Genomic DNA, 27,619 nt, shown 5'->3' with positions numbered 1-27,619 from the left:
GTCAAATAAACATTAAGAAATTTTAATTCTTTCTTTTCAAAGCATCTTATCTCATTTAGCTTATCCCTTACATGCAAGGATAATAATTGTTTATATGTGTTCTCGTAAGTATGCATTTTTGGAGAAAGGAATCCTACATGGATTTCTTGTTTTTTCGATGTTTTGGGCTAAGTATCACAACCCATCATCATCAAGAAGAGATCAAGAAGAGATGGAAAACAGTTTTTATAATTTAGTTGACCATATTATGAATTAAATAAAAAATGTGAGTTCACTTAAACATTGAGAAAGTTAAACTCATTTCTTTTTAAAGCATCTTATCTCATTTGTCTTATACTGTCCATGCAAAAATACGATTTGTTTACTTGTGTTCTCGAAGGTATGCATTTTTGGAGAAAGAAGGAATCTTATATGGATTTCCTAATTTTTAATATTTTTATTATATAATATTACCGCTCTTGATTAGCATTTTCCTTAAATTTTAACCGTTCTCGACACCCGTACCCAAGTTTCCAAAGTTCCCACATTCCAAAAACTCATACAACATAGATAAAAATAAATAAAATACAATTTAGACAAACTTAATTTCCATACTTCAATCACATCCATAGTGAGTGTAAAAAAGAAAAAACAATTTAGACAAACAGCCAAATCAAAATAAATATTCACATATCATTGTCTTAAAAATAAAATTTAAATTTATCACATATCTAATACAATAAAAAAATTATTCACTTCTAATTTATAAATAATATTTCATAAGGTAATCACTTAAACATGGAAATAAATATTTCACAAATAAAACACTTAAACATTAAACTTTGAAATATCACAAATAATCGAACTATTTGGTTAGCATTTACATGATCAAAAATCAAAATCTACACAATATTATATATAATAATTTAACGATAGAATATAATAATTAGAGGTATGTATTTTTCCTTAAAAAGTTATGTTATAGATTTGTTAAACATGGTATTTTAATTTAGTGAAGTTTGAATGAACGACATCTCAACAAGTTTCTTGATAATAGATTAAATTTTCAATTAATTTACGGTAATAAAAATTAAAAAAATTAAATTAAAAAAATATTATATTTATTATTAACAAATAATAATAAAAAAATTCAATAAGTCTTTATATTTGAATATTATATTAGTTATCACTGCATTTTATATTTGACGAGTGAAAAGTCTAATTTTTTAGATGGAGTTTGTTTTAAGATTTTAATTATTAATTTAAATGAAAAATGAAATTTTTTTATTTATCCTATTGCAAAATGTTTGTATTATAATAATTTCAAATATTTGTAATTTCACTAATTGTTAATATTTTGCTAGGTTAAAATGACAGGAGATTAGAGATAAGGGCTAATAATTTATACTCCATATAAAATGTTAAGTTTTCAATATGGTTAAATAAATGCATTCACTAACTCAGATTAAATAAAAAATATATTATAAAATATAAACAAAGCTTTATAATTATAATTATAAATATATTTACTAAATACAACTTATATTAAATTATAATTTTAAAATATTTTTTTAGTAATATATATATATATATATATATATTTTCTTTTCACTCATTAAAAATAGTGATTTATAAATAATTTTCTGATTTTTTTTCAAACACATAAATGCAATTGTAAATCAAATCAAAAAAATATTTACTTATCATAAATGTGATATTTTTCTCTCACTTTAGATATTCAACATTCTAATATAAAATTAATTTCATATTCACATTTTATTATGTATATATATATAATTCTTAAACCTCACGAGGACAACCTAATTGGTTATACATAATCTCTTTTTTTTTTCGTCTGAGATTCTTTGAATTTGCTTTGCCCAACCTATATCTATGATTGTACTCATCAGCAAATTCCCCAGAAGAAAAACAAAATATGCATTCTGAACATGACACTTGGAGGGTGACTTTACTTGTGCTACCACTACATTGCCATCTTTCCATTCAAAATCAGCGAATTCGTCATTGGCTGTGGAGATCATGTTATCTAGTGTTTTCATTTAGAGGTAAAGAATATTTACTCATAGTGGAATTTAGAATAGAGCCTCACTCACTTAAACTAATACTTTTCCAGATCATGTATTCATAAAATTGTACTATACTGTATTATAGAGCACCAAAACAAAATGTTTAGTGCATTCAAAACCTTGAATATTGACCACAGACATTTCAAAAATATCTGCAAAATTTTCTCAAAGGATTTGTAAAAATTTATATACAATTACACAGTTTACAATTTTTTATATTTCACGGTTTTACAAACTAAATCTGCTATTTCGTATCCCGAAGTGTGATTTTAATTAAACATTTCAATAGTGCAATTTCAATCAACCATTTAAAAATTTCCAAATTCAAATAAAATTGGAAACAAATGGATTAAAATATAAAGTTCCAATTGCTGTACGATTAGGTTATTTCTAACCTACAGATTAAACCCTTGCAGCAGCAGCAACCGTTATATAGCTAAACAAATGACGTAATCGAAAGACGTAAGCGGATGACATACATTTGATTTTGGGAGTAGAAGTGTGAATAGGCCAGCTATCGGGGCGAGTACTATTTCAGACCCCATTGAAACATAAATGCTTCTGATATGCAAGGGAAATAACAATTTTTTTGCTGCTAAAACTCCAAAATCAATTTTGAAAGAAATATAAATGCAAACAAACGGCTATACTCCGGCAATGTCAGACTGCATTTATGTTTCAATGGTTCTGAAATAAACTCACTCCCCTTTTTGTACGAGAAAATTAGAGTCCTATATTTTATAACATCCAATCAAACATCAAAGCCCATAGCGGAAATGAGAGATAAACGCAGTACGCAAATGGTCAATACATCCCCATCCAGTTCGATAGCACTGTATCGATCTCAGAAGAAACAGCCGCATCAGTAGAGATACTGTACAGATGGTCCTCTGCCCAAGTGTTTATTTGACCAAAAGCTTCACCTCCACACTCAAAATCGAACGTTGCACTGCCTGTTCCTCCTAGCATTGTAGGAGGTGGCGCTGCCTTTTCTTCTTTATTGGGAATTGATGAGCATTCCCATTGATCACCATCCTGCACCCGTCTGTCCAAATTGACCTCACTGTTCTTCAAAATGAGATGATCCTGGCAATCACCCGGACCCTGCACATTAGAGTACTGATAAACGTTGGCGCATGTTATTGCTGCTGCGCTAAATTGGGACGGAGAATTAACTGGCGGGCATGACCGAATAGCTCTCTTCTCGTCCTGCTGGCTCGTGCAATCTTCCAGAATACTAAATGCGCCCTTATGAGCGTTAAAGGCATCATGATAGACATCAGCAAAAACTGTTGTGTTTGAATCGCCATTAGCGCTCCATGTTGTAATTCCAGAAGAATATGCTGTCAATGACAAGTGGTCCATCATCATCTCATTTTCATTGATGATGTCGCCATCATTTTCAATTTTAGCTGAATCGCTGATCTCAACCAGAGCAGGAATGGTGATGGCGAACTCTAGGGTTTCATAAGGCGCCAGTGTTGTCTCCCAGTCTACTAATTGGTCGCATTTCGCTGATGTTGATGCCTTACAAAATGGGCCTTTGCTTTGCAGACTCGGAGATGTAAGAGTGTGATGATTGGTGTGAGAGCAAGAATCAATCCACACCTGAGAACAAGAAAATACACGATTTTCATCCTCTAGTACTTGTTCTTGTTTTAATTCCAATAGGTTGGGAACACAAGCGTGCCGATTTTCTGCACTGGTCACCTTATTAAAGCTGTTATCAAGAAGTGACGGGTACCCTTCAGGCATGGCGTGCAACGGCTGGGTAGTGTGAGACGACTTATAGGCATTACAAAAAGGAGGATGAGGACGAACACACACTGATTTGGTATTAGTTTTAGTGTCAGCGTTGCCGTTAGCGTCAATGGACGAAGAGGAGAGGCTGTGTTTTAGCAGGTTCTTCTTGATGCAACAATTCCAGTAATTCTTGATTTCATTGTCTGTGCGTCCTGGCAAATTGGGAGCAATTTGACACCACCTGCACCACTCAACCCCCAGGTTAATGGGCTGACTTGGCACCAACAAAGTGAAACTGTTAAAATACCGACGAGTGGGCGGACTCCCAGAACAACTACTACTAAAGATTTCGCGGAGTTTACTGATGGACAAGAAGTCTCTCATGTGATAGAATAATTACTGCTATTGATATCAGAGATTTAAGTGAGGGACCGGCGGGTTCTCATGTGATAGAACAATTCTCAGAAGGAAAGCCTCAGAGTAGAGGAAAACAAAAACAAACCTGTTACCCAGAATGGATTGGAAGTGTATGATCAGTTGCTCTTCTTGGGGTGAAATTGGGCCGCGTTTAAGGCCAGGCCGCAAGTAATTAATCCATCTGAGCCTGCAGCTCTTTCCACATCTCTGCAGACCTGCATGGGCATTTCATTGGATTCAATATTATAATATATCCTCGTTTCCTCTTAACCCCTTCTAAACAGAAATTTATTAAACCGAAAGAAAAGAACATAAAAATTGTTGTTCTTTTATTGCCATCAAAAAGCGCTCTCAAGCCATGAATGGACAGTTGTTTGGATCCAATATTTAGGTAATGCTAATTGAGAGCCCCACCTTCCCCTCGCAAAAATAAAGAAAATCAGGGCCAATCTAAAATAGATCTATACTTGAATAACAACAACAAATCAACTAAATAATACAGTAATAACAACAGAAAATCAACTAAATAATGCATATTACAGGAGATCTCAACAAACAGATTCATATTAGCCTAGATTCAGGAGCGGCAAGAGGTTGGATCTCAGATAGCATAGATCTATGAAAATTTCATTTATTTAATGGACATATACAAGAGATATGCCCACGGGGACATTTTCGCCACCTTGATTGTATAGCAGCTGATTTCTGAACTTTGATACTCAGGGTACGGGTATTAAAAGAATCTGTCCAAATGGACCTACGTCTTACTTAGAAGACTAAGGGTCAAAGTGGGTGTCTAATTATTTACCAGCCTGCTTGGCTAGGCATCTCCAGGAACGGCCCCGGAGGCCGTTGTTCGTGATATAATTGATGAGTTTCTCATCTTCCTCTGGTGACCAGCGACCTTTCCTAAGCTGTTGTTTGGAGGGAAGGAAGGTGCCTTGTTCGTGCCCGTCTGTGTACCTCATTTTCAGTAAAATTCTATTATCTGCGAGAGAGTGGTGATAGTCTTGCACACTGCAACAATCCCCGCAGGAAGCCGGTGTCATCTAGGGTTGCAGTCGGCTCCTCTCATATGTTCAAACATAAACACAGAGAAAGATTGAGAAGCAGGCACATTAACAAAACACGTTTCAATCGTCTGTTGACGATGGAGCCCATCATTCTCCAATTTTCAATCGGATGCACATGGGCGAACGACCAGCCATTTTTCATGACTAAATATGATTGTTGTGACTCTGAACAGATCATTATAATATTTGTGAATCTTGTTCTTCAAGCCATTTTATTCCTCCCTTCCCGGGACGACAGTAATATGAGAGCTCTCCCTTATCTCCGGCGATAACAACTTGCATCGAATGCATTCATTTCATTTGTTGAACATCCAATCCCTCAGAGAGTTGTTAATGGTGAATCAAATGGGGTCCACTTTTACTTCCTCCACTCTGGTGAATCACCGTGTGTACTCACTTAGGTACGACGTCAATGCACAGTCTCTAAAGAAAACGAGCACCAATATATGTTAATTACTATAAGCTTAAAGTGATAAAAGTTCAAATTACATTCCTTTAAACATCTTTTCATATTTACATTAGAATGCCTGGAAAATAAATTATGTTGATATTTATAAATATTTTAATATCAACGGACAGGTTACTGGCTATTAAAAATCTAATAAATTAATCATTAAATGTAACCCTAAAATATAAAACGATGAAAGAGGATATTATTATAATCCATTAATTAAAATAAAAGACATTTTTAAAAAATGTTAACACCAACCTAAAATATTATTAAAATAATAATAATAATAATAAGCCAAACAATAAGGATATAATATATTTAATCTAAGAAATTTAAAAATTCAATAATAAAAATAAAGTAATATAAATTATTAAAATTGATAAAATATTGTAAATATTTAAAATGAGACAGTCAAATCTAATTAATATAAAATAATTATGCATTAAGGGTGAATAGTTTTTCAGTTTTTTTAGTATGCTTGTATTTGGTTGTTAATATATTAGAGCAGTTATTAATAATTCTATATAGTTATTAATAATCTTAAATACTTATAATAATTATTAATGTTGTTGATATAAGTTTATGGGCGTATATCAATCACATTGGAAAATATGGTTGATATATATGCTTGATATACATTTATCAACCTATATCAACCATATTTACCTTGATAAATATGGCTGTGCTAATATAAAATAATTATACTTGAAAGATGAATAATTTTTTCAGTTTCTTTAGTATGCTCTTATCCTTAATTTTTTCATGAAACATATCCTTACAATTTATTTAAAAAAGGAAACTGGTTGTCGTTCTAATCCGCTTCCATTGTTTGTGAAACGACAGCCTCTACATTGTCATTTTCCAACAACCGTCGCTCAGGGAACTGGAGGGTTTCAATTAAGTTGTTTATGGGAACTGATATTCAGGGCTGGAATTGGGTTTCAATTAAGTCGTTTAAGAGAATTTATATTGAAGGTTGGAATTTGGATTTTTTAGTCGTTATATAATTTGTTTTTGACGTTTTAGGTTTTTATGTTTTTGGTCAGATCTGTTTAAAATTTTGTCTTTTATATCCTCATAATAAATAACTTTTCATTAATAAAATTTAATTAAAAAAATACCTTTCAATAAAAAATTATAACTGTGGTTAGCTACCATTTTTGACGACAAGTCCTATCGTTAAATTTTACTCTCAGTTAGACATTTTCATGTACAGCTCTAACGCTAATTACAATTAGCACTCCTGGAACTATTATGATGCACTTTAATTAAAGGTTGTGTGGGAATTGATTTTTGTACCTATTTTGGCTTTTTAATTACATCAGTAAAGGCAACCCAACTTAGGTTATATATAAAAAACAATCGCCAAGAATATGATATACAGTGTACACACGCCAAATTAACATCCGCTTGATTGAATAAAACTTAGCTTCCCATTGAGTTTATTTTATAAATATTGAAAACAGATCTAAGGATCCAACAATGAAGACAAGATAATGGCCTGGGATTGAAATAAAATAATGTTTTGGATACTGAAAGATTTTTAGTATATGTAAATAAGCATGATTACTTATTAAAATCTAAAGTGATAATAAGATTTGGTGAACATTATTCATGATCAGGATTAAGATTGTTAAGCGTTGTTAAATGTTGGGATTGAAATAAAATAATGTTTTAGATATAGAAATTTTTTTAGTATATGTAAACAAGCATGATTACCTATTAAAATCTAAAATTATAATAAGATTTGGTAAACATTATTCATGATCAGGATTAGGATTGTCAAGCGTTATTAAATAATCTTAGTAAATATCCAGATATGAAAGTTCATTGCAATATAGCATGTTGGATAAATGGTTTTCTAAGAGTTAGTGTCCAATAATTGACGGTCCCTTAGCCTCCAAGGATAGTATTGCGAGACAACGATAATATTAGATTCGTTCACCCTGCATACATCGACGACTTTGGTCCGACGACGAAAGGAATAAAAAGCGATCAAATTGAACCGATTCAGGCCCACAAACACAGTGTTGAATGGACTCGTCTACCGAGGCAGAGGAATTGATTGGACAGTGATCGGAATTCAGGTAAAAAAGTTCAGAAAATTTTATAGAGTCAGTGTCTGAATAGTGTTTTTGATAATGAAAATAGATTCAGCACCATCAAAAACTTTTAGAACACCTAAAATTTTGAGATTTAACAACTATAACTTGGATTTACAAAAATCCTTGTCATATTTTCTCTAAATATAACCAAAATTTCCATAACTTTGCGGGCAACTCCTCCACCTCCTTAAACTAAGTCTTTGGTTAACTGTGCCATAATATGTGGTCCTCGGAGAAAAAATTTGTACTCAACAAATATCAAGATTTGGTAGGGAAAAAGAGGAGTCATGTAGAAATTTATAATATGTGGTCCTGAGTATTCAACAAATATCAGAATACTCAATATCAGACATTTGGATTTGGTGGGGAGAAAGAGGAGTCATGTAGAAATTTATATTATATATCAATACAGAATATTGATGGAGGAGGAATGTCTCAGTTCATCTGAATATCAAATGTCTACATCGGTGATTGGCCCATGTGAGCAGTCGTTGAAGAAATGAGAAAGTTTAGTTGAGTCGTGATTACCAGCCACGCATGAAAAAATCATAGTTCTCCACTCTTTACGGAGAAAAGTAATTTAGTCAAATTGTGTAGGTAACGCCTAAAAACTGGTTACTGAAAACACAAATGACAAGCGAATACTCATATTTTTGTTGAGAAGGATGATGTGTTTAACTGATTCATTTCATATATTTGATGTGCAAGCTTGTATGAGAACTTGTGACTATTAAGGGTACTACCGTTATTTGGATTTTTAGTGTCATTATCTTCATTTACTTTTGTCTTTTAACTGGGATTTTGGTGGGTACATTTTAACTTCATTTTTGTATTTTAATTATTATTGATATCAGAATTTGAGAACTAAAATTAAAATTGATATTCTTATTTATTAGTTATATTAATATATATTGTTGAGTTTTTAATAAAAAATAGTGGTACCTTGTTGAGTTGTCAAAGGTATTGTTATGTTGTTAAGAAACATCTTAGAATCTTGTAGAAATAATATTTTTGATATTTATGTAATAAGGCGTTTGCTACTGTTGGCTTACACTGATTAGATTATGAATTTCTTTTAAGTGAATTGCGTCTCGCTAGAAACCTCTTTGTTGATTGCTCGACTTTTTTTTAATGGTTTGACTGTGTAATGGGGACATTCCATATTTGTCTCACTATTCTTACACGCCATACAATGGTTTTAGTGGCCGGCAGTGGATCGAAAGTGGACACAATTTTTAATAAGAGTAGAGAATGCCTCACTAATATAAAAATTAATTTTATATTAATAGTAAAGTGAATAAATATTAAATGATGCATGATCAATATAAAAATAATTTTACGTTAATGGTAAAGTGAATAGATATCTTAAGAATAGTTAAATTTGGCAAAATTAATATTACAAATTAGATAAAGAGATTTGGGCATCATGAAATTAATATAAATTATTTATTAAATTTTGGGAGAAATTCATATTAATATAAATTATTTATTAAATTTTGGGAGATTATTATGAGAATTTATTATAATTATTAAAATAATAATATTGGATTTGAATATGCAATATTTTATTTAAAATCAAGATTATATAATTTTGAATATTAGTATTGAACTTTATAATATATTTGCATATTTAATAGTTAAATTTATTATTATGGATTAATATGAAAATCAATATTAATCAATATTATAGGTTAATAATATTAATTATAACTTTTTGCTAACTAGTTAGGTCAAAAGAGATTGGGAAGATTTAATGCAGAAAATGAAAGATATTTCTCTAACAGTTGGCAATAAAGACATAATATGACATTTGTAGCCACTAATCCACTTAACAAAATAAAAAAATAAAAAAAAAACACTTTTAATTCACAATGTTTTACTATTATTAATTATTAATATTTATTTATAAAGATTAGATCAATTGTTTTATTATTTTTTTATTAGACCCTTGAGTTTATAATATCAATTCCTTTAGTGTATTAATCTAAGGGTTCATGTTCTTAGGGTATAATATTATTCATAAAGTTTGTAATATTAATCCTAGGGTTTAATATAAATTCCTTGGGTTTATAATCATGGCCAACCATGGTCTAACATCACATTGTGACAAAGATTATGTCAATATGAAAATCAATCACAGTCAACCATGGTCCACCATGGTCCAACGTCGCATTGTGACAAATATTTTCTCAATGTTAAAACCTATCATAGTCAACCATGGTCTATCACGGTCAATATGAAAATCAACCATCGTCAATCATGGTTAGTCATGGTCAACCATGGTCCAACGTCACATTGTGACAATCATGGTCAACCTTGGTCCAACGTCACATTGTGACAATCATGGTCAACCTTGGTCCAACGTCACATTGTGACAAAGAGTGTCTCAATATAAAATCAACCATGGTCAACCATTGCCAATCATGGTTAACCGTAGTCAGCCAGTGTCCAATGTCACATTCTAAGAAAGATTCTCTCAATATAGAAATCAATCATGGTCAACAATGTTTCAATGTCGCATTGTGGCAAAGATTGTCTTGATATGAAAATCAACCATGGTCAACGTGGTAAACCATGTTTGTTTTAGGGTTTATAATATTTATCTTAGGGTTTATATAGATTGGGTTTACAATATTAATCCCTTGGGTTTATTAGTGCCTTGGGTTTATAATATGAATTCCTTGGGTTTATTAATTTAAGGGTTCATATTCCTAGGGTATAATATTATTGAAAAGGTTTATAATATTATTCATGGAGTTTCATAAAATCCCTTGGGTTTATAATCCATTGGGTTTATAATATAAATTCATTGGGTTTATTAATCCCTTAGTTATAATAATTCCAATATGGGTTTGTGACAAAGATTTTCTCAATATGGAAAGCAACCATGGTCAACCATGGCCAAACAAGGTCAATCATAGTCCACATTGGTTAAACATGGTCGACCATGGTTAATTATGGTCTACCATTGTACGACACCACATTGTGACAAAGATTGTCTCAATATGAATATCAACCATGGTCAACCAAGGTCCAATGTCATATTTTGAGAAATATTTTCTCAAAACGAAAATCAATTATAGTCAACCATGGTCAATCATGGTCAACCATAGTTAATAAACATGGTCACATTGTGACAAAGATTGACTCATGGTCTGACATCACATTAATCATGGTCAACCATGGCCCAACGTCGCATTGTGACAAAGATTGTCTCAATATGAAAATAAATCATGGTTAATCATGGTCCAATGTCACTTTGTCACAAATATTGTCCCGATATGAATATCAACCATGGTAAACAATGGTCAATAATTATCAACCACGACCATCCATTGCCAACCATGGCCCATCGTTGCATTATGACAAAGATTATCTCAATATGAAAATCTACCATGGTCAACCATGGTTAATCATGGTCATCACTGGTTAATAACGATGGTCATGCATGGTCAACGATGGTCATGCATGGTTAACAATGGTCCAACATCACATTGTGACAAAGATTGTGTCAATATGAAAATCAGTCATGGTCAATCATCATTAATGAAGGTCCAACGTCACATTGTGACAAAGATTGTCTCAATATTAAAATAAACCACGGTCAACCATGGTCACATTGTGTCAAAGATTTTCTAACGGTCCAATGTCACATTATGACAACCATGCTCAACCATTGTCCAACGTCGAATTGTGACAAATATTGGCTCAATACAAAAATCAACAATGGTCAATCATCATCTATCATGGTCAAACATGGTCAACCATGGTCCATCGTCACATTGTGGCAGATATTGTCTCAATATGAAAATCAACCATGGTCAATTGTACTCAACCAAGTTTGTTTTAAGGTTTATAATATTTATCTTAAGGTTTATATACCTTGGGTTTACAATATTAATCCCTTGGGTTTAATATTATTCTCTTGGGTTGTTAGTATTGATCCCTTGGGTTTATAATATCAATCCCTTGAGTTTATTAATCCAAGGATTTATTAATATCACATTATGATAACCATGGTCAGCCATTGTCCAACGTCGCATTGTGACAAAGATTGTCTCAATATGAAAATCAACCATGGTCAACCATATTCAATCATGGTCAACCATGGTCCAACGTCACATTGTAGCGAAGATTGCCTTAATATGAAAATCAATCATTGTCCAATGTCACATTGTAGCGAAGATTGTCTTAATATGAAAATCAATCATGGTCAATCATGGTCAAGCAAGTTTGTTTTAGGGTTTATAATATTTATCTTAGGGTTGATATATGTAGGGTATAAAATATTAATCCATTGGGTTTAGTATTATTCCTTTGGTTTTTTAGTATTAATCCCTTGGATTTATCAGTGCCTTGGGTTTAATATTCACAAGGTATAATATTATTCCTAGGGTTTAATATAAATCCATTGGGTTTATAATATAAATTCCCTGGGTTTATTAATCCCTTGGATTTTTAGTATTAATCCATTGGGCTTATTAATCTCTTAAGTTCATAATAATCTGAATATGGCTTTGTGACAAATATTTTCTCAATATGGAAAGCAATCATGGTCAACTATGTCAACCATGTTTAACCATGGTCAATCACGATCAACATTAGTCCAAGATGGTTGATCATGGTCAATCATGGTCAACCATGGCCCATCGCCGTATTATGATATCAAAGTCAATCATGGTCAACCATTGTCGATCATGGTTAACCATGGTCACATTGTGACAAATATTGTCTCAATATGTAAATCAACCATGGTCCAACATCTCATTGTGAAAAACATTGTCTCAATATGAAAATCCATGATGGTCAACCATGGTTAACCATGGTCACATTGTGACAAAGCTTGTCTAATGGTCCAATATCATATTGTGACAACCATGGCCATCAATGGTTAACCATGTTCCAATGTTGCATTGTGACAAAACTTGTCTCAATATGAAAATCCTCCATGGTCAACCAGGGTCCAATGCCACATTGGGAAAACAAATTCTCTCAATATGAAAATTATTCTTGGTCAACCATCGTCCAACGTCGCATTGTGACAAATATTGTCTCAATATGAAAATCAATATTCCTTGGGTTTAATTTTAATCCCTTTAGTTTAATATTATTCCCTTGGGTTTTTAGTATTAATTCCTTGGGTTTATTAGTGCCTTGGTTTTATAATATCAATTTCTTGGGTTTATTAATCTAAGGGTTCATATTCTAAGAGTACAATATTATTGATAGGTTTTATAATATTATTCCTAGGGCTTAACATAAATCCCTTGTTCCTATATTATTTTGGGTTTAAAATATAAACTCGTTGGGTTTATTAATCCCTTGGGTTTATAATATTAATAATCACTTACATTTATAATATTATTCATAAGGGTTTCTAATATTAATCTCATGTGTTCTTAATATTAATCCCTTAGGTTTTTAATACTAACTCTTTGAGTTTATTAATATTTTAAGTTTATAATAATAATCCCTTTGGTTTATTAATCTTAGGGCTTATATTCCTATGGTTTAATATTAATGCTAGGGTTCAATGTTATTGCTTTGGGTTTTAGTTCCTTGGGTTTTATAATATTTATAAAACCTTAGATTTGGTATATTTTAAATAATAATGTCTTTCAGATTAATCACATCATTAGGATTTGTTGTGATTGATCCAAAAGACATTATTATTTACATTATGGATCACAAAAGCCTACAATCTAACATTTGTTATATTCATATATGTATTTAGCATATTAGGTTTATCATATAGCATATATTAAGTCAACGCCTATGGCATATATCGACCGTATTTATTAATTTGGTTGTGCTAGTAAATAATATCTAGTAATGAATTTGAATTTATGTGAATTATAAATTAGGGTGATTATTCATTAAGTCAATTTAGGGTGTTTATTAATTATTGTGTTTGAGGATGGTTAAGTAAGTCAACTTTCTCAAGTAAGTAAGTCATATATATTATTTATATTAAAGATAATAATTGATCAAGGACAATAATTTGGTGTAGATATCTCATGATATATCTAAAGTAAATTGATTGGCCTTATTTATAAAAACTGATTGACATATAAATGGTGGAAAATAAAGCATAAAATAAATAAATAAATTATAAATATTAAAAAATTTATTATAATAAATGAATAAGGTATGATAAATATATAAATTATTATAATATTAATAAGTTAGGGTGAATGATCTAAAATATTTTTTTAGTGAAAGGGAAAAAATAGTAATTTTTATGTAAACAAATTAAGATAAAACAATAAAATCATATAGATGTGAAATTGAAATGACATAAGGAAATAGACAAGAAGATATGGGAAAATAGTAAAAAAAAATAAAATTGAAAGTTTTGAAGAAGAAAAACCTTTCAAAGTTAAGTGAAAAGGGATGATAAAAATTGAATAAACTTTAATAAATTAAATTAAATTGTGTAATCATAATAAAAAAATGAAAATATGAATGCCAATGAGGTTTATTCTATAGTTGAATTGAGGCTTTTGTGATCCATAATAGTTGAAAGAATAACTTTGGCGTAAATCACATGTAGACGGACATTTTTCGACGCGTTTCGAACCAACAAGTGTGGTTCATCGTCAGGACAAGTTGAAGAAACAGATCCAGCTTAGCATCTTAAATAGTCTAAGCAGAGACTCCAATAACTAAATCAACCAACGGCTAATTTTGACCTTTGGACCCAGGTCAAATTGTTATTCATTAATTTAATATTAATACATAAAATATTTTTAATGGTTAGTTTTAAAAATTAATTAATTAATTAATTAATAATTATAATTATATATATATATATATATATATATATATATATATATATATATATATATATATATATATTAAAGTTATAATATTAGGTTATTAAGATAAAAGTTAGGATTAAAAAATAAATAAAATATTTTTAGTGGTTAGTTTAAGAAGATAATTTACTTATTTATTTAAATTTTATTTATTAGTATATATCTATATATATATATATATAGGTTATAATATTAGCTTAGTAAGATAAAAGTTAGGATTAAAAAATAATAAATAAAATACTTAGTGATTAGTTTAAAAAGATAATTTACTTATTTATTTAAATTGTTTAATAAATATTGTTAATATTATACTTATATATATATATATATATATATATATATATATATATAAATATAAAATAATACGTTGTTAGGGACGAGAATAAAAGTAATTTATTAATTTATTTATTAATAATCTCACATATATAAATATAAATTAAAATCATAAAGTTAGGGATAAAAATATATAAATAAATAAAATAATTTAAATAGTTAGTTAGAAAAGGTAATTTATTTAATTTAATTTAATTATTTATTAAATATAATATATATTAATAATATTAGTAATATATTATATATATAAATATATATATATATATATATATATATATATATATATATATAGAAATTAGTCTTTAAAAAAATAAATAAAAAAATAAAAATTATATATATATATATATATATATATATAGAAAGAGTTCAAAAACAAGGAGGAGGCAGAAAAACTGACTAAGAAGAGAGTGCTGGAATCCAACACCTACTGATTTTCCAGCCATCATCTCTATTGAGATTGCTTGGCCTCTTTTCAATCTCAATAGCTTCCCTAAATTTACGACGATGGAACTGAGGACGAATTGACAAATTGTTAACACTCATGTTCAAATTCCATAAATTATATGTTTATGATCATAATTAAGTTTGTTATTTTAAACGAGATAATTTGGAGACAATCGTTATCAATATTATTCTTTTTTTTAATGGGCGGGCATAAAGTAGTCACTGATAGTGTTCTATTAAGGCAGAAGATGACAGTGTTCTATTAAGGCACAAGGTGTTTTGGTAACGCATTAGTTAATGAAAGAGGTTTATGGTCCAAAACTATGGTAAATTTGTTTTTGTGGTATGGCATAGGCTAAGTGCAATCTACATGTGATTTTATTAATTAAGATGATAATGAAATAAAAAATATAGTTTAAAATAAAAGTAAATAAATTATTGTAATGGTTGTTTTTCAAAAAAACTATATTAAAATGCAATTCCTTGATGAAAAAAAAAACGAAGAAGAAATATGAAAAATGGAAACAGAATAGATGATAGCTCAAGGAAGTAATATTCTTAATAATTGAAAAAGAAAAAATATTGAATTTGTCCCACTACAAATGAATATTGTCATTGATCCATGAATATCTGCAAATTTCTTATCATTTATTAATAGTACACCAAATTTCTTATCATTTATTAATAATATACCAAATCTGCATATAGCTCACCCTTTTATAATTAACTTCTTAATTAATAAATTTCTTAATAAACACAGTTTTCTTCTCCTTTGATTTTCCATAAAATTATGTTTTGCGTTATATTTTCTTATTGTATTCTTGTTCAATGGTAATGTGAATGAGAAATAGAAACGCTAATTAATTTATTCAATATGTATCATTTCTACTGTATAGAGAAACAATACAATAGTATTATGCAATATTGGAATGCTAGTGAATTATGTAGAGTTTATTGAATGCTAGTGAACTATGTAAATAAACTCTACATGTAGTATATCAATTGGATACCAAATGTTGGTGCATCATGTAATATTATGTTGCCACCAACATAACCTTTAGCTCTGGGTAAATTGGTTTTACATCCTAGAGCTTCTTCATGCTCTAATTTCAAAGCATAGTGATAATACGTGCAACAATTTGTGTACGCCATATAATATTATGTTGCCACCAACATAACCTTTAGCTCTGGGTAAATTGGTTTTACATCCTAGAGCTTCTTCATGCTCTAATTTCAAAGCATAGTGATAGTATGTGCAACAATTTGTGTACGAGATTGTTAGTTTACATATTTAGTATTTTATGGCTCTTAAGAGTTTGCCTATTTTGTTTATTCCCTGAGGATGTGATGAGTGTATAAAATTATTTGAATTAGAATGTTATGTTTATATATATATATATCTTTCATTAAATATAGGTGATCAATATAAAATTTAATTATTGGAAACTAAATATTAACATGTTACAAGAAGCTTGAAATTAGCTTATTGAAGATTAGAGTAAGAAGAATTTTGCATGGATTTTTTGTTTTTTCGACATTTCAGGCTAAGTATCACAACCCATGATCGGGAAGAGATAGAAAATATTATTTTCGATTTAGCTAACCATAATATGAATTAAATAAAAATGTGAGGTCAGCTAAATATTGAGACAATTTAATTCATTTCTTTCCAAAGCATCTTATCTCATTTAGCTTATCCCTTCCATTTAGGGATATGATTTGTTTATTTGTGTTCTGCAAGTATGAATTTTTGGAGAAAGAAAGAATCGTGCGTGGATTACTTATTTTTTTTGACGTTTCGGGTTAAGTATCAGAACCCCTGATGAGGAAGAGATAGAAAATAATTTTTATGATTTAGGTCACCATAATATGAATTAAAAAAAATGTGAGGTCAACTAAACGTTGAGAAAGTTTATTTCATTTCTTTTCAAAGAATCTTATCTCATTTAGTTTATTTCATTTCTTTTCAAAGAATCTTATCTCATTTAGCTTATCCTTCCATGCAAGGATAAGATTTGTTTATTTTTGTTCTCATAGGTATGCATTTTTGGAGAAACAAATCCTGGATGGATTTCTTTTTTTCAATGTTTTGGGATAAGTATCACAACCCATCATTAGGAAGAGATGGAAAATCATCTTTATGATTTAGTTGACCATAATATGAATTAAACAAAAATGTGAGGTCAGCTAAACATTGAGAAAGTTCAATTCATTTCTTTTTAAAGCATTTTATATCATTTAGCTTATACCTTCCATGCAGGGAGAAGATTTGTTTATTTGTGTTCACGCAGGTATGCATTTTTTGAGAAAGAAGGAATCCTACATGGATTTATTATTTTTTCAATGTTTCTGGCTAAGTATCACAACCCATCATCAGGAAGAGATAGAAAAGAATTTTTATGGTTTCAGTGACCATAATATGAATTAAATAAAAATTTGAGTTTAGCTAAAAATTGAGAAAGTTAATTTGTTTCTTTTCAAATCACCTTATCTCATTTAGCTTATCCCTTCCATGCATGGATAATATTTGTTTATTTGTGTTGAAGATTGTTAAGATATTACATTATAACTATAAGAATCCATGTTGATAAAATGGACAGGATATAAGGCTATTATTTATATATTATGTGATATTAGATTAGGACTCAAAGACTTGGAGAAGACCTTGATGGTAAACACCTACAATGTCTACCAAAATAGTGAAGAAACTTTGCCACTATGAATATTGTAGAGTCAAAAGCCTAGAATGGTTCGAATAGCTCATGAAGAACATGAAAGGGAAGATCTATAGGCTAGGTGAACTTTATTGGAGCAAAACATTGCTATACATTGAATGAGTTGGTAACATAGTTATTGGTTAAGAAAGATAAAGAAGAAAACTTAGCAGCGACTAAGTATAAAGAAGATAAGAAAGACCAAGAAAATTCCATGACCATAATGTTAAATAATTTGGGGAAAGCTACTCTTTTTGTTCATTTTCCAATACTCAATGTAAAGTTAAAGTGAAGTGTCAAATACCCACATTTGATACATAAGTTAAGATTGAAACCTTGAATAGTTGTTGAAACAATTGGAATTTTATTTTGGTATTACTAAATCCAATAACCATAAGATATTTCTCTTTCTCATTTAAATATAACTAGACATTCTCTATTGTGATGCTTGATTTAGGTGCATGCATTAAGGATGGGAAAGAAGCTCATGATAATGAAATGGGTGGTCTCTAAGGCATTGATAAAGTCATAATTCTATCCCATAGGCTATAAAGAGGATTATCTCATGAAATATTAATACCTTCACCATGAATAGACATAGTGGGTGCAATAATACATTTCTAGATAAGAAGAAATCCATCAGTTTCGGTATCACCTTATAATAGCAAGGGGTGATCATGAAGTTCCTTGGAATAGTTTTTTGCTATATTTGATGCAAGTTATATCTTATTAGTTTGTAAATCATAAATCAGTTGGGAAAGAAGGATCATTATATCTACTTAGACTCAAACAAGGGAAAAAAACATTATGGACAAGAAGAAACTATAAAGACAGGTGACAAGGAGACACTAGCCATAAACAAAAAGAGGGATCCTAATATGCATTGCATGATTTCGATGTGGATAGGATCATGAAAGAGAAATGCTATAATATTCATCTATAATTTCTTTCAATGTGGTTAAATTCTAAGAGGAATGAAAATGAGGCTACCAAGACCAAAGAAGAAGTGTGAGAGAGCACATTCAATCTAGAGGAATCCATAGTTTGCACAAAACTGAAGCATTGCAAGGAACGTAGAGACAAAGATGCATTGTTCCAAATAAAATTTCAAGTGAGGAACTAAAAGGTAAATCTTTTTTTATTATTTCTTTCAATCTAATCTAATTCCTAAACATTAGTTGACAAGTTTTTCTAGAATATTATGATCCAATGCAACCATGTTCACTTGAATTTTGTATAAGGGAAACATGTTATTAGATTCAATTGAAGGTGTAAAATAATTTTTTCCATTAATTCTAGCTATTAGTTAAAGAAAAATGAAAAATTTCATCATTAAATACCTATTAAGTGATGTTTTGTAGACCTTGTTTTAAACTTTTTGTCAAACAACATAAAGAAATAATGCATCACTTTTGTTATTATGGTATCTCTAATCACAAATAATTTCCTTATTTTTCTTCAATTAAAAATCTTAAAATTTAATAAAATAATAACACCTTTAATAAAATGATAACACCTCATTATAACTTTTAATTAAAATATAACACCTAAACTTGATTATTAATAAATTCATTAAATACTATGCAAAAACATGTTTTTTTAATTTCTATTAAATCTAAAAAAAATATCTCATATTTTTTTGAATTTCAATTAAATCTTAAAAAAAAAATCTCCACACTACCAGGAATGAATGTTTAGAAATATTAATTATTAATTTCATTTATAATTTTTTTTAATTAAAATAATTTTATTTAAGCATTCTTTATTATTATAATTAAATTAAATAAATTATATACATATATATCGGTCTATTTGGATTTGAACCTTAAATATATAATATTTTATATCACAGCTGATGCCCATTGAACTTTACCCTATTGGCTGAACATGAATACTACATAAACAAAATCAAATATATTAAATTTCAATCAATGTATATCAAATTTTATTTATTGATAGTTTTTATTTAAATAGGTTAAATTTCAATTAATGTATATCAATTTTTATTTATTTTCTTTTTATAAATTATAAAAATATTGATATTAACATTTTACGATAAATCATTTTTCTTATATTTTCGATTGTTAATGAATGTTTCCACTTTCTATTTAATGCCTCGGAGTTGTCTTCCTAATATATTATCTACAAAATGTTTTAGAATTTCTTTTGCTAGTTTTGTATTAATATCAGAATTGATTTAGAATTACTAGCTACTTTTGCTACTTTTGTATTAATATCAGAATTGATTTCAGCTGATGTTGCCTTAAAAAAAATGTAAACCGACTTCTCTCGAACTTGACCAAATTCTGAACATCCGTGGATTCAAAGCATGTCAACCGATATTGACCAAATAATTGTTTTTAATGTAAAATGCCGATTTTTCTCTCGTATCTAAAATTTATGAATAGCAGAAATAGTATGAGAATATGAATAACTGAAATGATATGAGGATATTCCCATTCTATTATGGGCTTGTTATGGTTTCATATTATTGGATAGCCCGTTGTCTTTGATCATTAATTCTGTTAACCTTTCAACAACTGCTTTAGACTTCACTGTTAACTTTACACATTACTTCCATAAAATTACATCCCATACTGTATTTTGTCTTCTCTAAAGAATGTTCATCCTCATCCTCACACAGAGATTTCTGTAATACATTAATAGTCATTCAATGCCATATGTAATTAGAAGAGTGTGGAAGGTTTACCCGAACCTCTGTTAACGACGCTCTTAGTTCACCACTCTTCTCTTCTCGAAGCACCAATTCAATACTTATTCACATCGTTAATTATATCCCAGTCGTGAGTATCTCACAAATAACAATTTAAACAATACCCAAATCCAAATAAATATTAACATATCATACTTTTATGAAAGAAAATTGAACTTCATCAATATTCTAAAATATTAAAAAACTATTTAATAATAATTTATAATTAATATTCTATAATTAAAGCATCTAAAACATCAAACTTTGAAATGTCTCTAACTATTTATTATCATTTAAATAATTAAAATTTAAAATCTACAATAATTATATCATAATATTAAGTTATACATAGTAATACATGTAAAAAAATATATAATTGTTAAACTTATTCTTTTTTATTTTTGTCTGGGTGCAAATTTATCAAGCGTGGTACATGATATGGATTATAATAGATTCAAGAAAAGCAATTTATAAAGGTATATTTGCATTAAATGTTATATTGGTTATCTTTATATTTTGTTTGTTATTCTTATATTTTATATTTTATATTAGCAAAAAATTATTTATATTGGAATTTGATTTAAAATTGTAAAATATGAATTTGTGTTTTTATACGATCTAATATTTATAATTTTACCAATTTAAAATAAATAGTTGGTGAATAGGTTTAGTTTTAATGCAATTATATAATAATGGTGATGGCTCCAAAACAATGGAAAGATATACAGTTTATTTACAGAAAAACTAAAAGATTAAATAAAAAATATATTATTAAATAAAAATAATATTTTATGAATATAATGACCAATCCAAGTGTAAATGCACTTAGAAAATGCATTTTACATTAAACAACAATTTCAAAATATTTTTATAACATCTTATTTGTAACCTTTAAATATATTTTGTTAAATATAAAAAATATATGATTTTAGAAAAGTATTATATTATTAATTATTATTCCTGGTAAGCTACCAGTTGATATAAAAAATATATTATTTTAAAACATTATTACATTATTAATTATTATTTTTGGTAGGCTACAAGTTGATATTTTTTTGGCTGTTAGACATGTTCAATGGATTGAACTTCCAATTCAGGGGCTTTCCAACATGCTTTTTTCCAATTATACTATCATGGCTAACAGCTACAAATTCATATTATATTTCATCTAAACAAAAGAAATTGCATATTTATTTATTTACCTAAACAAAAAAAATATTTATTATTATTTACTAGTCTACTCATCTAAACAAATCTAAACAAATTATTAACATAGGAACATTGTCTTTATTCATAAAATCAATTTTTCAAAAATAACATAACAAAGGAAACCATAACTTTAAGATTCTATGAATTTTCATTGCCTAGCATGTATCTATGATCATACTCACTTGATTAAAAGAAAAAAACATTGAATACTTAACATACTATATGAGGGTGAGTCCATTTGAATACTTAATATACTATATGAGGGTGAGTCCATTTATGCTTCTTCCTCTTAAGAATCTGGGAAACCATAAGTTTCATTGCCTAACATATATCTATGATCATAATCATGAACATACTCACTTGATTAAAAGGAAAAAAATATTGAATACTTAACGTGCTATATGACGGTGAGTCCATTTTCCTCTTAAGAATCAAGGAAATATAGGTTTCCTATTATTTTTATTATGAAAAAAATACTTAGAGAGCATCTATGAATATGAATTTTTTTTTATTGGTCCTCACTTTTTTCCATCAATGATTCCAAGTGGTTACTGGGTGGTTGGTGTTAGACTAACCACCACAACCACTCACTCAAGGTAATGGTAGTGTTTGTAAATTCACTAATGCCTTTCTCTTAAAGTGTCTCCTCTTACTTTCTCTTTGGTAACTTGTGAGCAATCATCTATACACATATCTGTGGTAACTTCTAAACAATCATCTATGCACATATCTGCAAGCATGTCAACTTTTTTAGTTCCTTTTAGTCTTGCTAACACCAACATAGAAACGAGGCTTCAACACCAATGCCAAGAATTCTATGTTGTGTACACATGTTTTAGTCACTTTTAGTCTTGCTAGGACCAATATGAAGTATTCACGCGAACACATACAAGAGGCACCAACACAGAAAGGAGGCTCTAACACCAATGTTGGAATTCTAGGTATTGTACACACAACATAGAAAAGAGGCATGAGCACCAATGCGAGGTATTCTAGGTAGTGTACATACTAACACACAAAAAAAACATGCTGAGAGAGAGTTGGGTGTTATCATGGATGGAAAGAAGTGAGCAAAAGACCACAAAAATTAGATTACCTTGAGAATAAATTGATTAAAGAATGCAGGTAAAGCCACCAAAAAGATTTTACTTTGATAGAGAATGCATAACTCTCGCAGAAGGGAGGTGGCTTCCAACATACTCTGGATTGAACCCCGCCTAGCTATAAACAAAGTGAACAACGTAAATCGACTAGGAATAGGTGTCCATTATAGGAGGAGAAGAGGGGGATGTAGGCTGGCTCTCCTAACCACGAAACTAAGGAAGTGTTGAGAGGGAAAAATTAGTAAAAATGATAAACATGGAGTGAACAATCTAATCCTAATGGGAGTGGAAGTCCATTATAGGAGTAGAGGGGGACCAGACACGTAGGCTTCCTCTCCCAACCACGAAACTATGGAAGTGCTGAGAGAAAAACCAGAGTGAAAAAGGTAAACAGAGAGAGCCACAGGAAATCGCGTAACACGAATAAAGAAAGCAGTGAACACAAAAGTGAAAGGCCTACTACGAAATCCATTAAACTTGGATAGTGCCGGATGCTTAAAAGATTGTAGAAGGTGGATGACTACAACTTATCGTATTTTCTGATAGAGCTGGTAGCCCATTTAAGAAATAACATACATTAATATACACAATTGCTATACCCTTTTGATCTTTACTTAGAAACGTGTTCCTTGAATCTCTTCTTAGAAGCTTGTTTTGTCCCATTTGGCGCTTGCTCACTTTTCATACATGGAAAGCAGAAATCTTCTCCAATTCTTCGCCCGTTCGGGTCTGTTCTCTCGCATAAAAAAGCGTTTTGAACTGCCTTAAATCCTTACACGATTACAATTGTGTATACTTATCGAAACATGTCAATCCTGGTTTATAAGCTCCCTCATCTCCTTTCTCTAGTGAGAGTTTTTTTCCTAAGCTGCTTTTCCGATGCAATTTACAGTGTTTTTTTAACTATTTAGCAAATCATCTGCTCTGTCAAGTTATTTGTCCATTTTAATTAAGAAAAATGTCGTCTTCAATTTTTTATATTGCACGGTTCCCATTTGCAATTCGACATTTTGATATTACACATTTTACGAACATGATATCCTTAAGTCTGTTTTTATTTAAATTTTTCAGGAGTGCAATTTTAACCAACCATTAGAAAATGTCCAAATTCATTTGAAATTAGAAATTTTTTTATTAAAAGATAAGGTCTGATTGCTACAGGATTATTTTATTCCCAATCTACAGAGCAACCGTCTTATTGAAGCTGTAAACAGATGACGTATATTTAAGATGTAATCGAACGACATGCAAACATTTAAATCAAAAATTCAACTTTAATCAAGGAATGACAACCTTTAAGTCAAAAAGTTCTACTTTAATGACAGAAGGACAACATTTAAGTCAAAAGTTCAACTTTAATGATGGAAGGACAACCTTACACATCAAACTGGGAGGTAGAATGAGCCTCTCGACTCAATTAAGTAGATGGTAGAGATTTAACCTTTACTAAATATTGATAAAATATTTTTAGTAGTAGTCAAGATAAAGGATTGAGATTGATCTCAAAAGTAGGTATGTCATTTTTGTTTTTCAATTTAATTGAAAAAAAAACAAGCAAACAAACAATTGTTGTCCATAGGTATCATTAAACTCCTATTTCTTATTATTCTTTTACCATATGTTTCTTGTTATAGGTCTTTTAAAACATATATTTGTGTAACTCACATATTATTGTTTTAATAGTAATAATAATAATAATTATGATTTAGTGAATTTTTTATGGTTTTTTAATCTTGACCATTTAAAATATATTATGAAATAAGTGTTTTCATGATACCTATATCTATCAATGTTTACTTCTTATTTATATATATAATTACATATCTCAATGTAATTATATATCTGACAGAAAAAGAAAAACATACAATTAAATTTCACAAGTTTCACATATGGATATGAAAATGGTTGACTACATCATTCGACAAACTATGAGACCTCTATTAGGAACTTTGGAGAAGACAATTATAGGCCTAGTGGAGGTGAAAAAGTGTTACATGACAATCTTACCGAGTATATGGAAAACCTTCTCCAAATGTTTCATAGAAAAATGACCACTATTAGATCTGGAACTAATAGGAACTTCACTTTCCCTACAAAATTGATAAAGTCATCAATTGGAGCGGGATTGAAAACACCTTTTTCAAAAAAAAAAAACTTTAACTCTTCCTCATACATGGTTAAATATCCAGTGTTTTATTTGGCCAGAGATGGTAAACATGGGATGAAAAATAGAACAAACATTTCAAAATTGATTTGTAGTTTGAAACTCCAATACCCAATCTTGTAAGGTGTATTATGGAAACATGAAGGAAAACTTAGTTTGGTTTTGTAAATTAGAAGTGATTAGCCAAGTTAAAAGCAGTATTTAGGAATCATTACGAAAGGAACAATAGCTAGTAGAGTGAAGAACAATGTTATATAAATAAGTGGGATAAGTGGCAAAGCAACTAGTCCTTGCCTTTTTAGATACTTTAATTTCATTTTTATATGAAAGTTGTGGTTTAATTGCATGCACCTAAGTTGACGAACCATGAATCATGATATACAAGTTTACTTAAGATGCTATGTACACATCCCCTTATTCATTTGAGAAGATTTTCCAGTATAAAAGGATCATCTTCATATCCTTTCCCTTTCTCAACAATTTTGGATCTACAATCTTTCTTATAATTTCGTTCTTTTTCACACACTCAATATGTTTTTACCAACATTCCTAGAGATTTATGTATCTCACTGAAGTACTCTTTTTTTTTTCTTTTTTTACTATGGTAGTAACATCTTACAGACAAGGCATCTCCATTCTAGCTTTCCATGTTTTTCCATCTTGTCTCCTCTAATAATAAATACGAGACTATTTCATTGAATTTTAAAGTTGTTTCATTACTACCTATAGGAACAAGCATACTAGCCCACAAGTATAGTAGATAACATACACAACTAATAAACTTATCCTCCTTTGAAATATTAATAGCAACAAATAATAGCTAACTTACCACAATATTTAAGGTTTTTATATGCTCTGTCACCAAGTCTGGATCCTACATCCTTAAGTTATACAACTTTTTTTTGTAGGAACAATTTAATCACTAGGGACTTAGATTATTACAAAGAACCTAACTTGTCCCACAAACTTTATTGTATCTTCCCCTAAATTATTCAGTAATTATGAATGTAATGGACACATCCATATTGTGCTCTTTTCCTTTTAAGTAAACTTGGTCCAGTCTTCCATTGACATCCCCATCGGTGCAAAACCTAGATCCATAATGATCCACGAATCTTTGTGATTTAGAAAGTCTACCATTTTGATATTCAATAACTCAAAACTCTACCCATTGAATTTATCTACCTCTATATTTGAACTACTTACCACTTCTTTTCAGCACAAGAATTGCTTATGTGGATCACCCACTGTAATGAGGTCTACCATAGGAACAATCCAAACCCCCTAGCCACGAAGGCATCTCTTTCAAGCCAAAACCTCTTTCATACAAAATGTGGGTTTTAACCTTGTACAATTAATTAGTTGAAACATATTCTTAATTAAAGAAAAAAGATGTAGTGGAAAAAACACACATTAACACATAGATTTTCTACTAGAAACCCATAATCATGAAAACAAGCAAGCTTTATATATATATGTTACAATACAAATTATATATCTCATGGCATCGATGAACCATCAATCAACTTACCCTATATTAGAATACAACCATAATTCCTGAACTGAAACTACAAAACCATGGGCATAACCACCATGTGCCACAAGACCACTTTTAGAAAAATTATGTGCAAAAAATTGTCAAAATTAAAAACAAAACTTCCATCCATTTTTTTTCAGGGGCGTTACTACCCCCATGTGCCCCCCTACTATGCATTACACATTGTACAATGCATGAGGATAGTCATTAAAAGAATATAAAACATACCCAACAACGACAACAATTGATCTGAAGCAATATATTTTGTAATGAGCCCAATGACATCATATTTCTTTATGTAAATGACAAACAACATTTGGTCATCCTTTAGACAACAATAATGATCTTGGTATTACCATAGCCCTTTTCTCTTAAATATGGTTTCTATATCTAGCTCCCAAATAACATGATTTTGTCCATCCAAAATTATAGGATCAAGCTTAGAAACCATATTCAAATTTCTTATCTATCCATTTTTTTTGAAATTATGGTCAAGTCATAAAAATAAAACAACCTAGAGTCAACCAGTATAAGATATGGCTCTTTACAATTTTAGATAATAGGGCTAGGAAAAAACTAATAACTTTAATACCATATGGGTGATTAAAGGATATTAAGAACATAAAACAAAAAAAATATAAAGAAATAAACATAATAGTGATATGTTCCAAGATGATGGGTGATGTCTAAAAACACTATTACAACACTTAAGCATAATTCATTGTGATC

At 29.7% G+C, this 27,619-nt stretch overlaps 1 protein-coding gene across 1 annotated transcript; it reads right to left on the bottom strand.

Moving 5' to 3' along the window:
- Nucleotides 1-2,870: 2,870 nt before the first annotated feature.
- LOC149249269 (uncharacterized) lies at nucleotides 2,871-5,275 on the bottom strand. Its single transcript, XM_089452507.1, has 3 exons — nucleotides 5,035-5,275; nucleotides 4,312-4,441; nucleotides 2,871-4,050 (listed from the first exon to the last, which is right to left on the bottom strand). The coding sequence occupies exons 1-3, from the start codon at nucleotides 5,273-5,275 to the stop codon at nucleotides 2,871-2,873; spliced, it is 1,551 nt and encodes a 516-aa protein (XP_089308633.1).
- Nucleotides 5,276-27,619: the final 22,344 nt, after the last annotated feature.

This window comes from Pinus tabuliformis, chromosome 7 (genome assembly GCF_031772625.1).
Source record: "Pinus tabuliformis cultivar Carrire ecotype Pingquan chromosome 7, CPIR1, whole genome shotgun sequence".
Classification (NCBI taxonomy): Eukaryota; Viridiplantae; Streptophyta; class Pinopsida; order Pinales; family Pinaceae; genus Pinus; species Pinus tabuliformis.
This window is presented reverse-complemented; position numbering and strand designations above follow the sequence as displayed.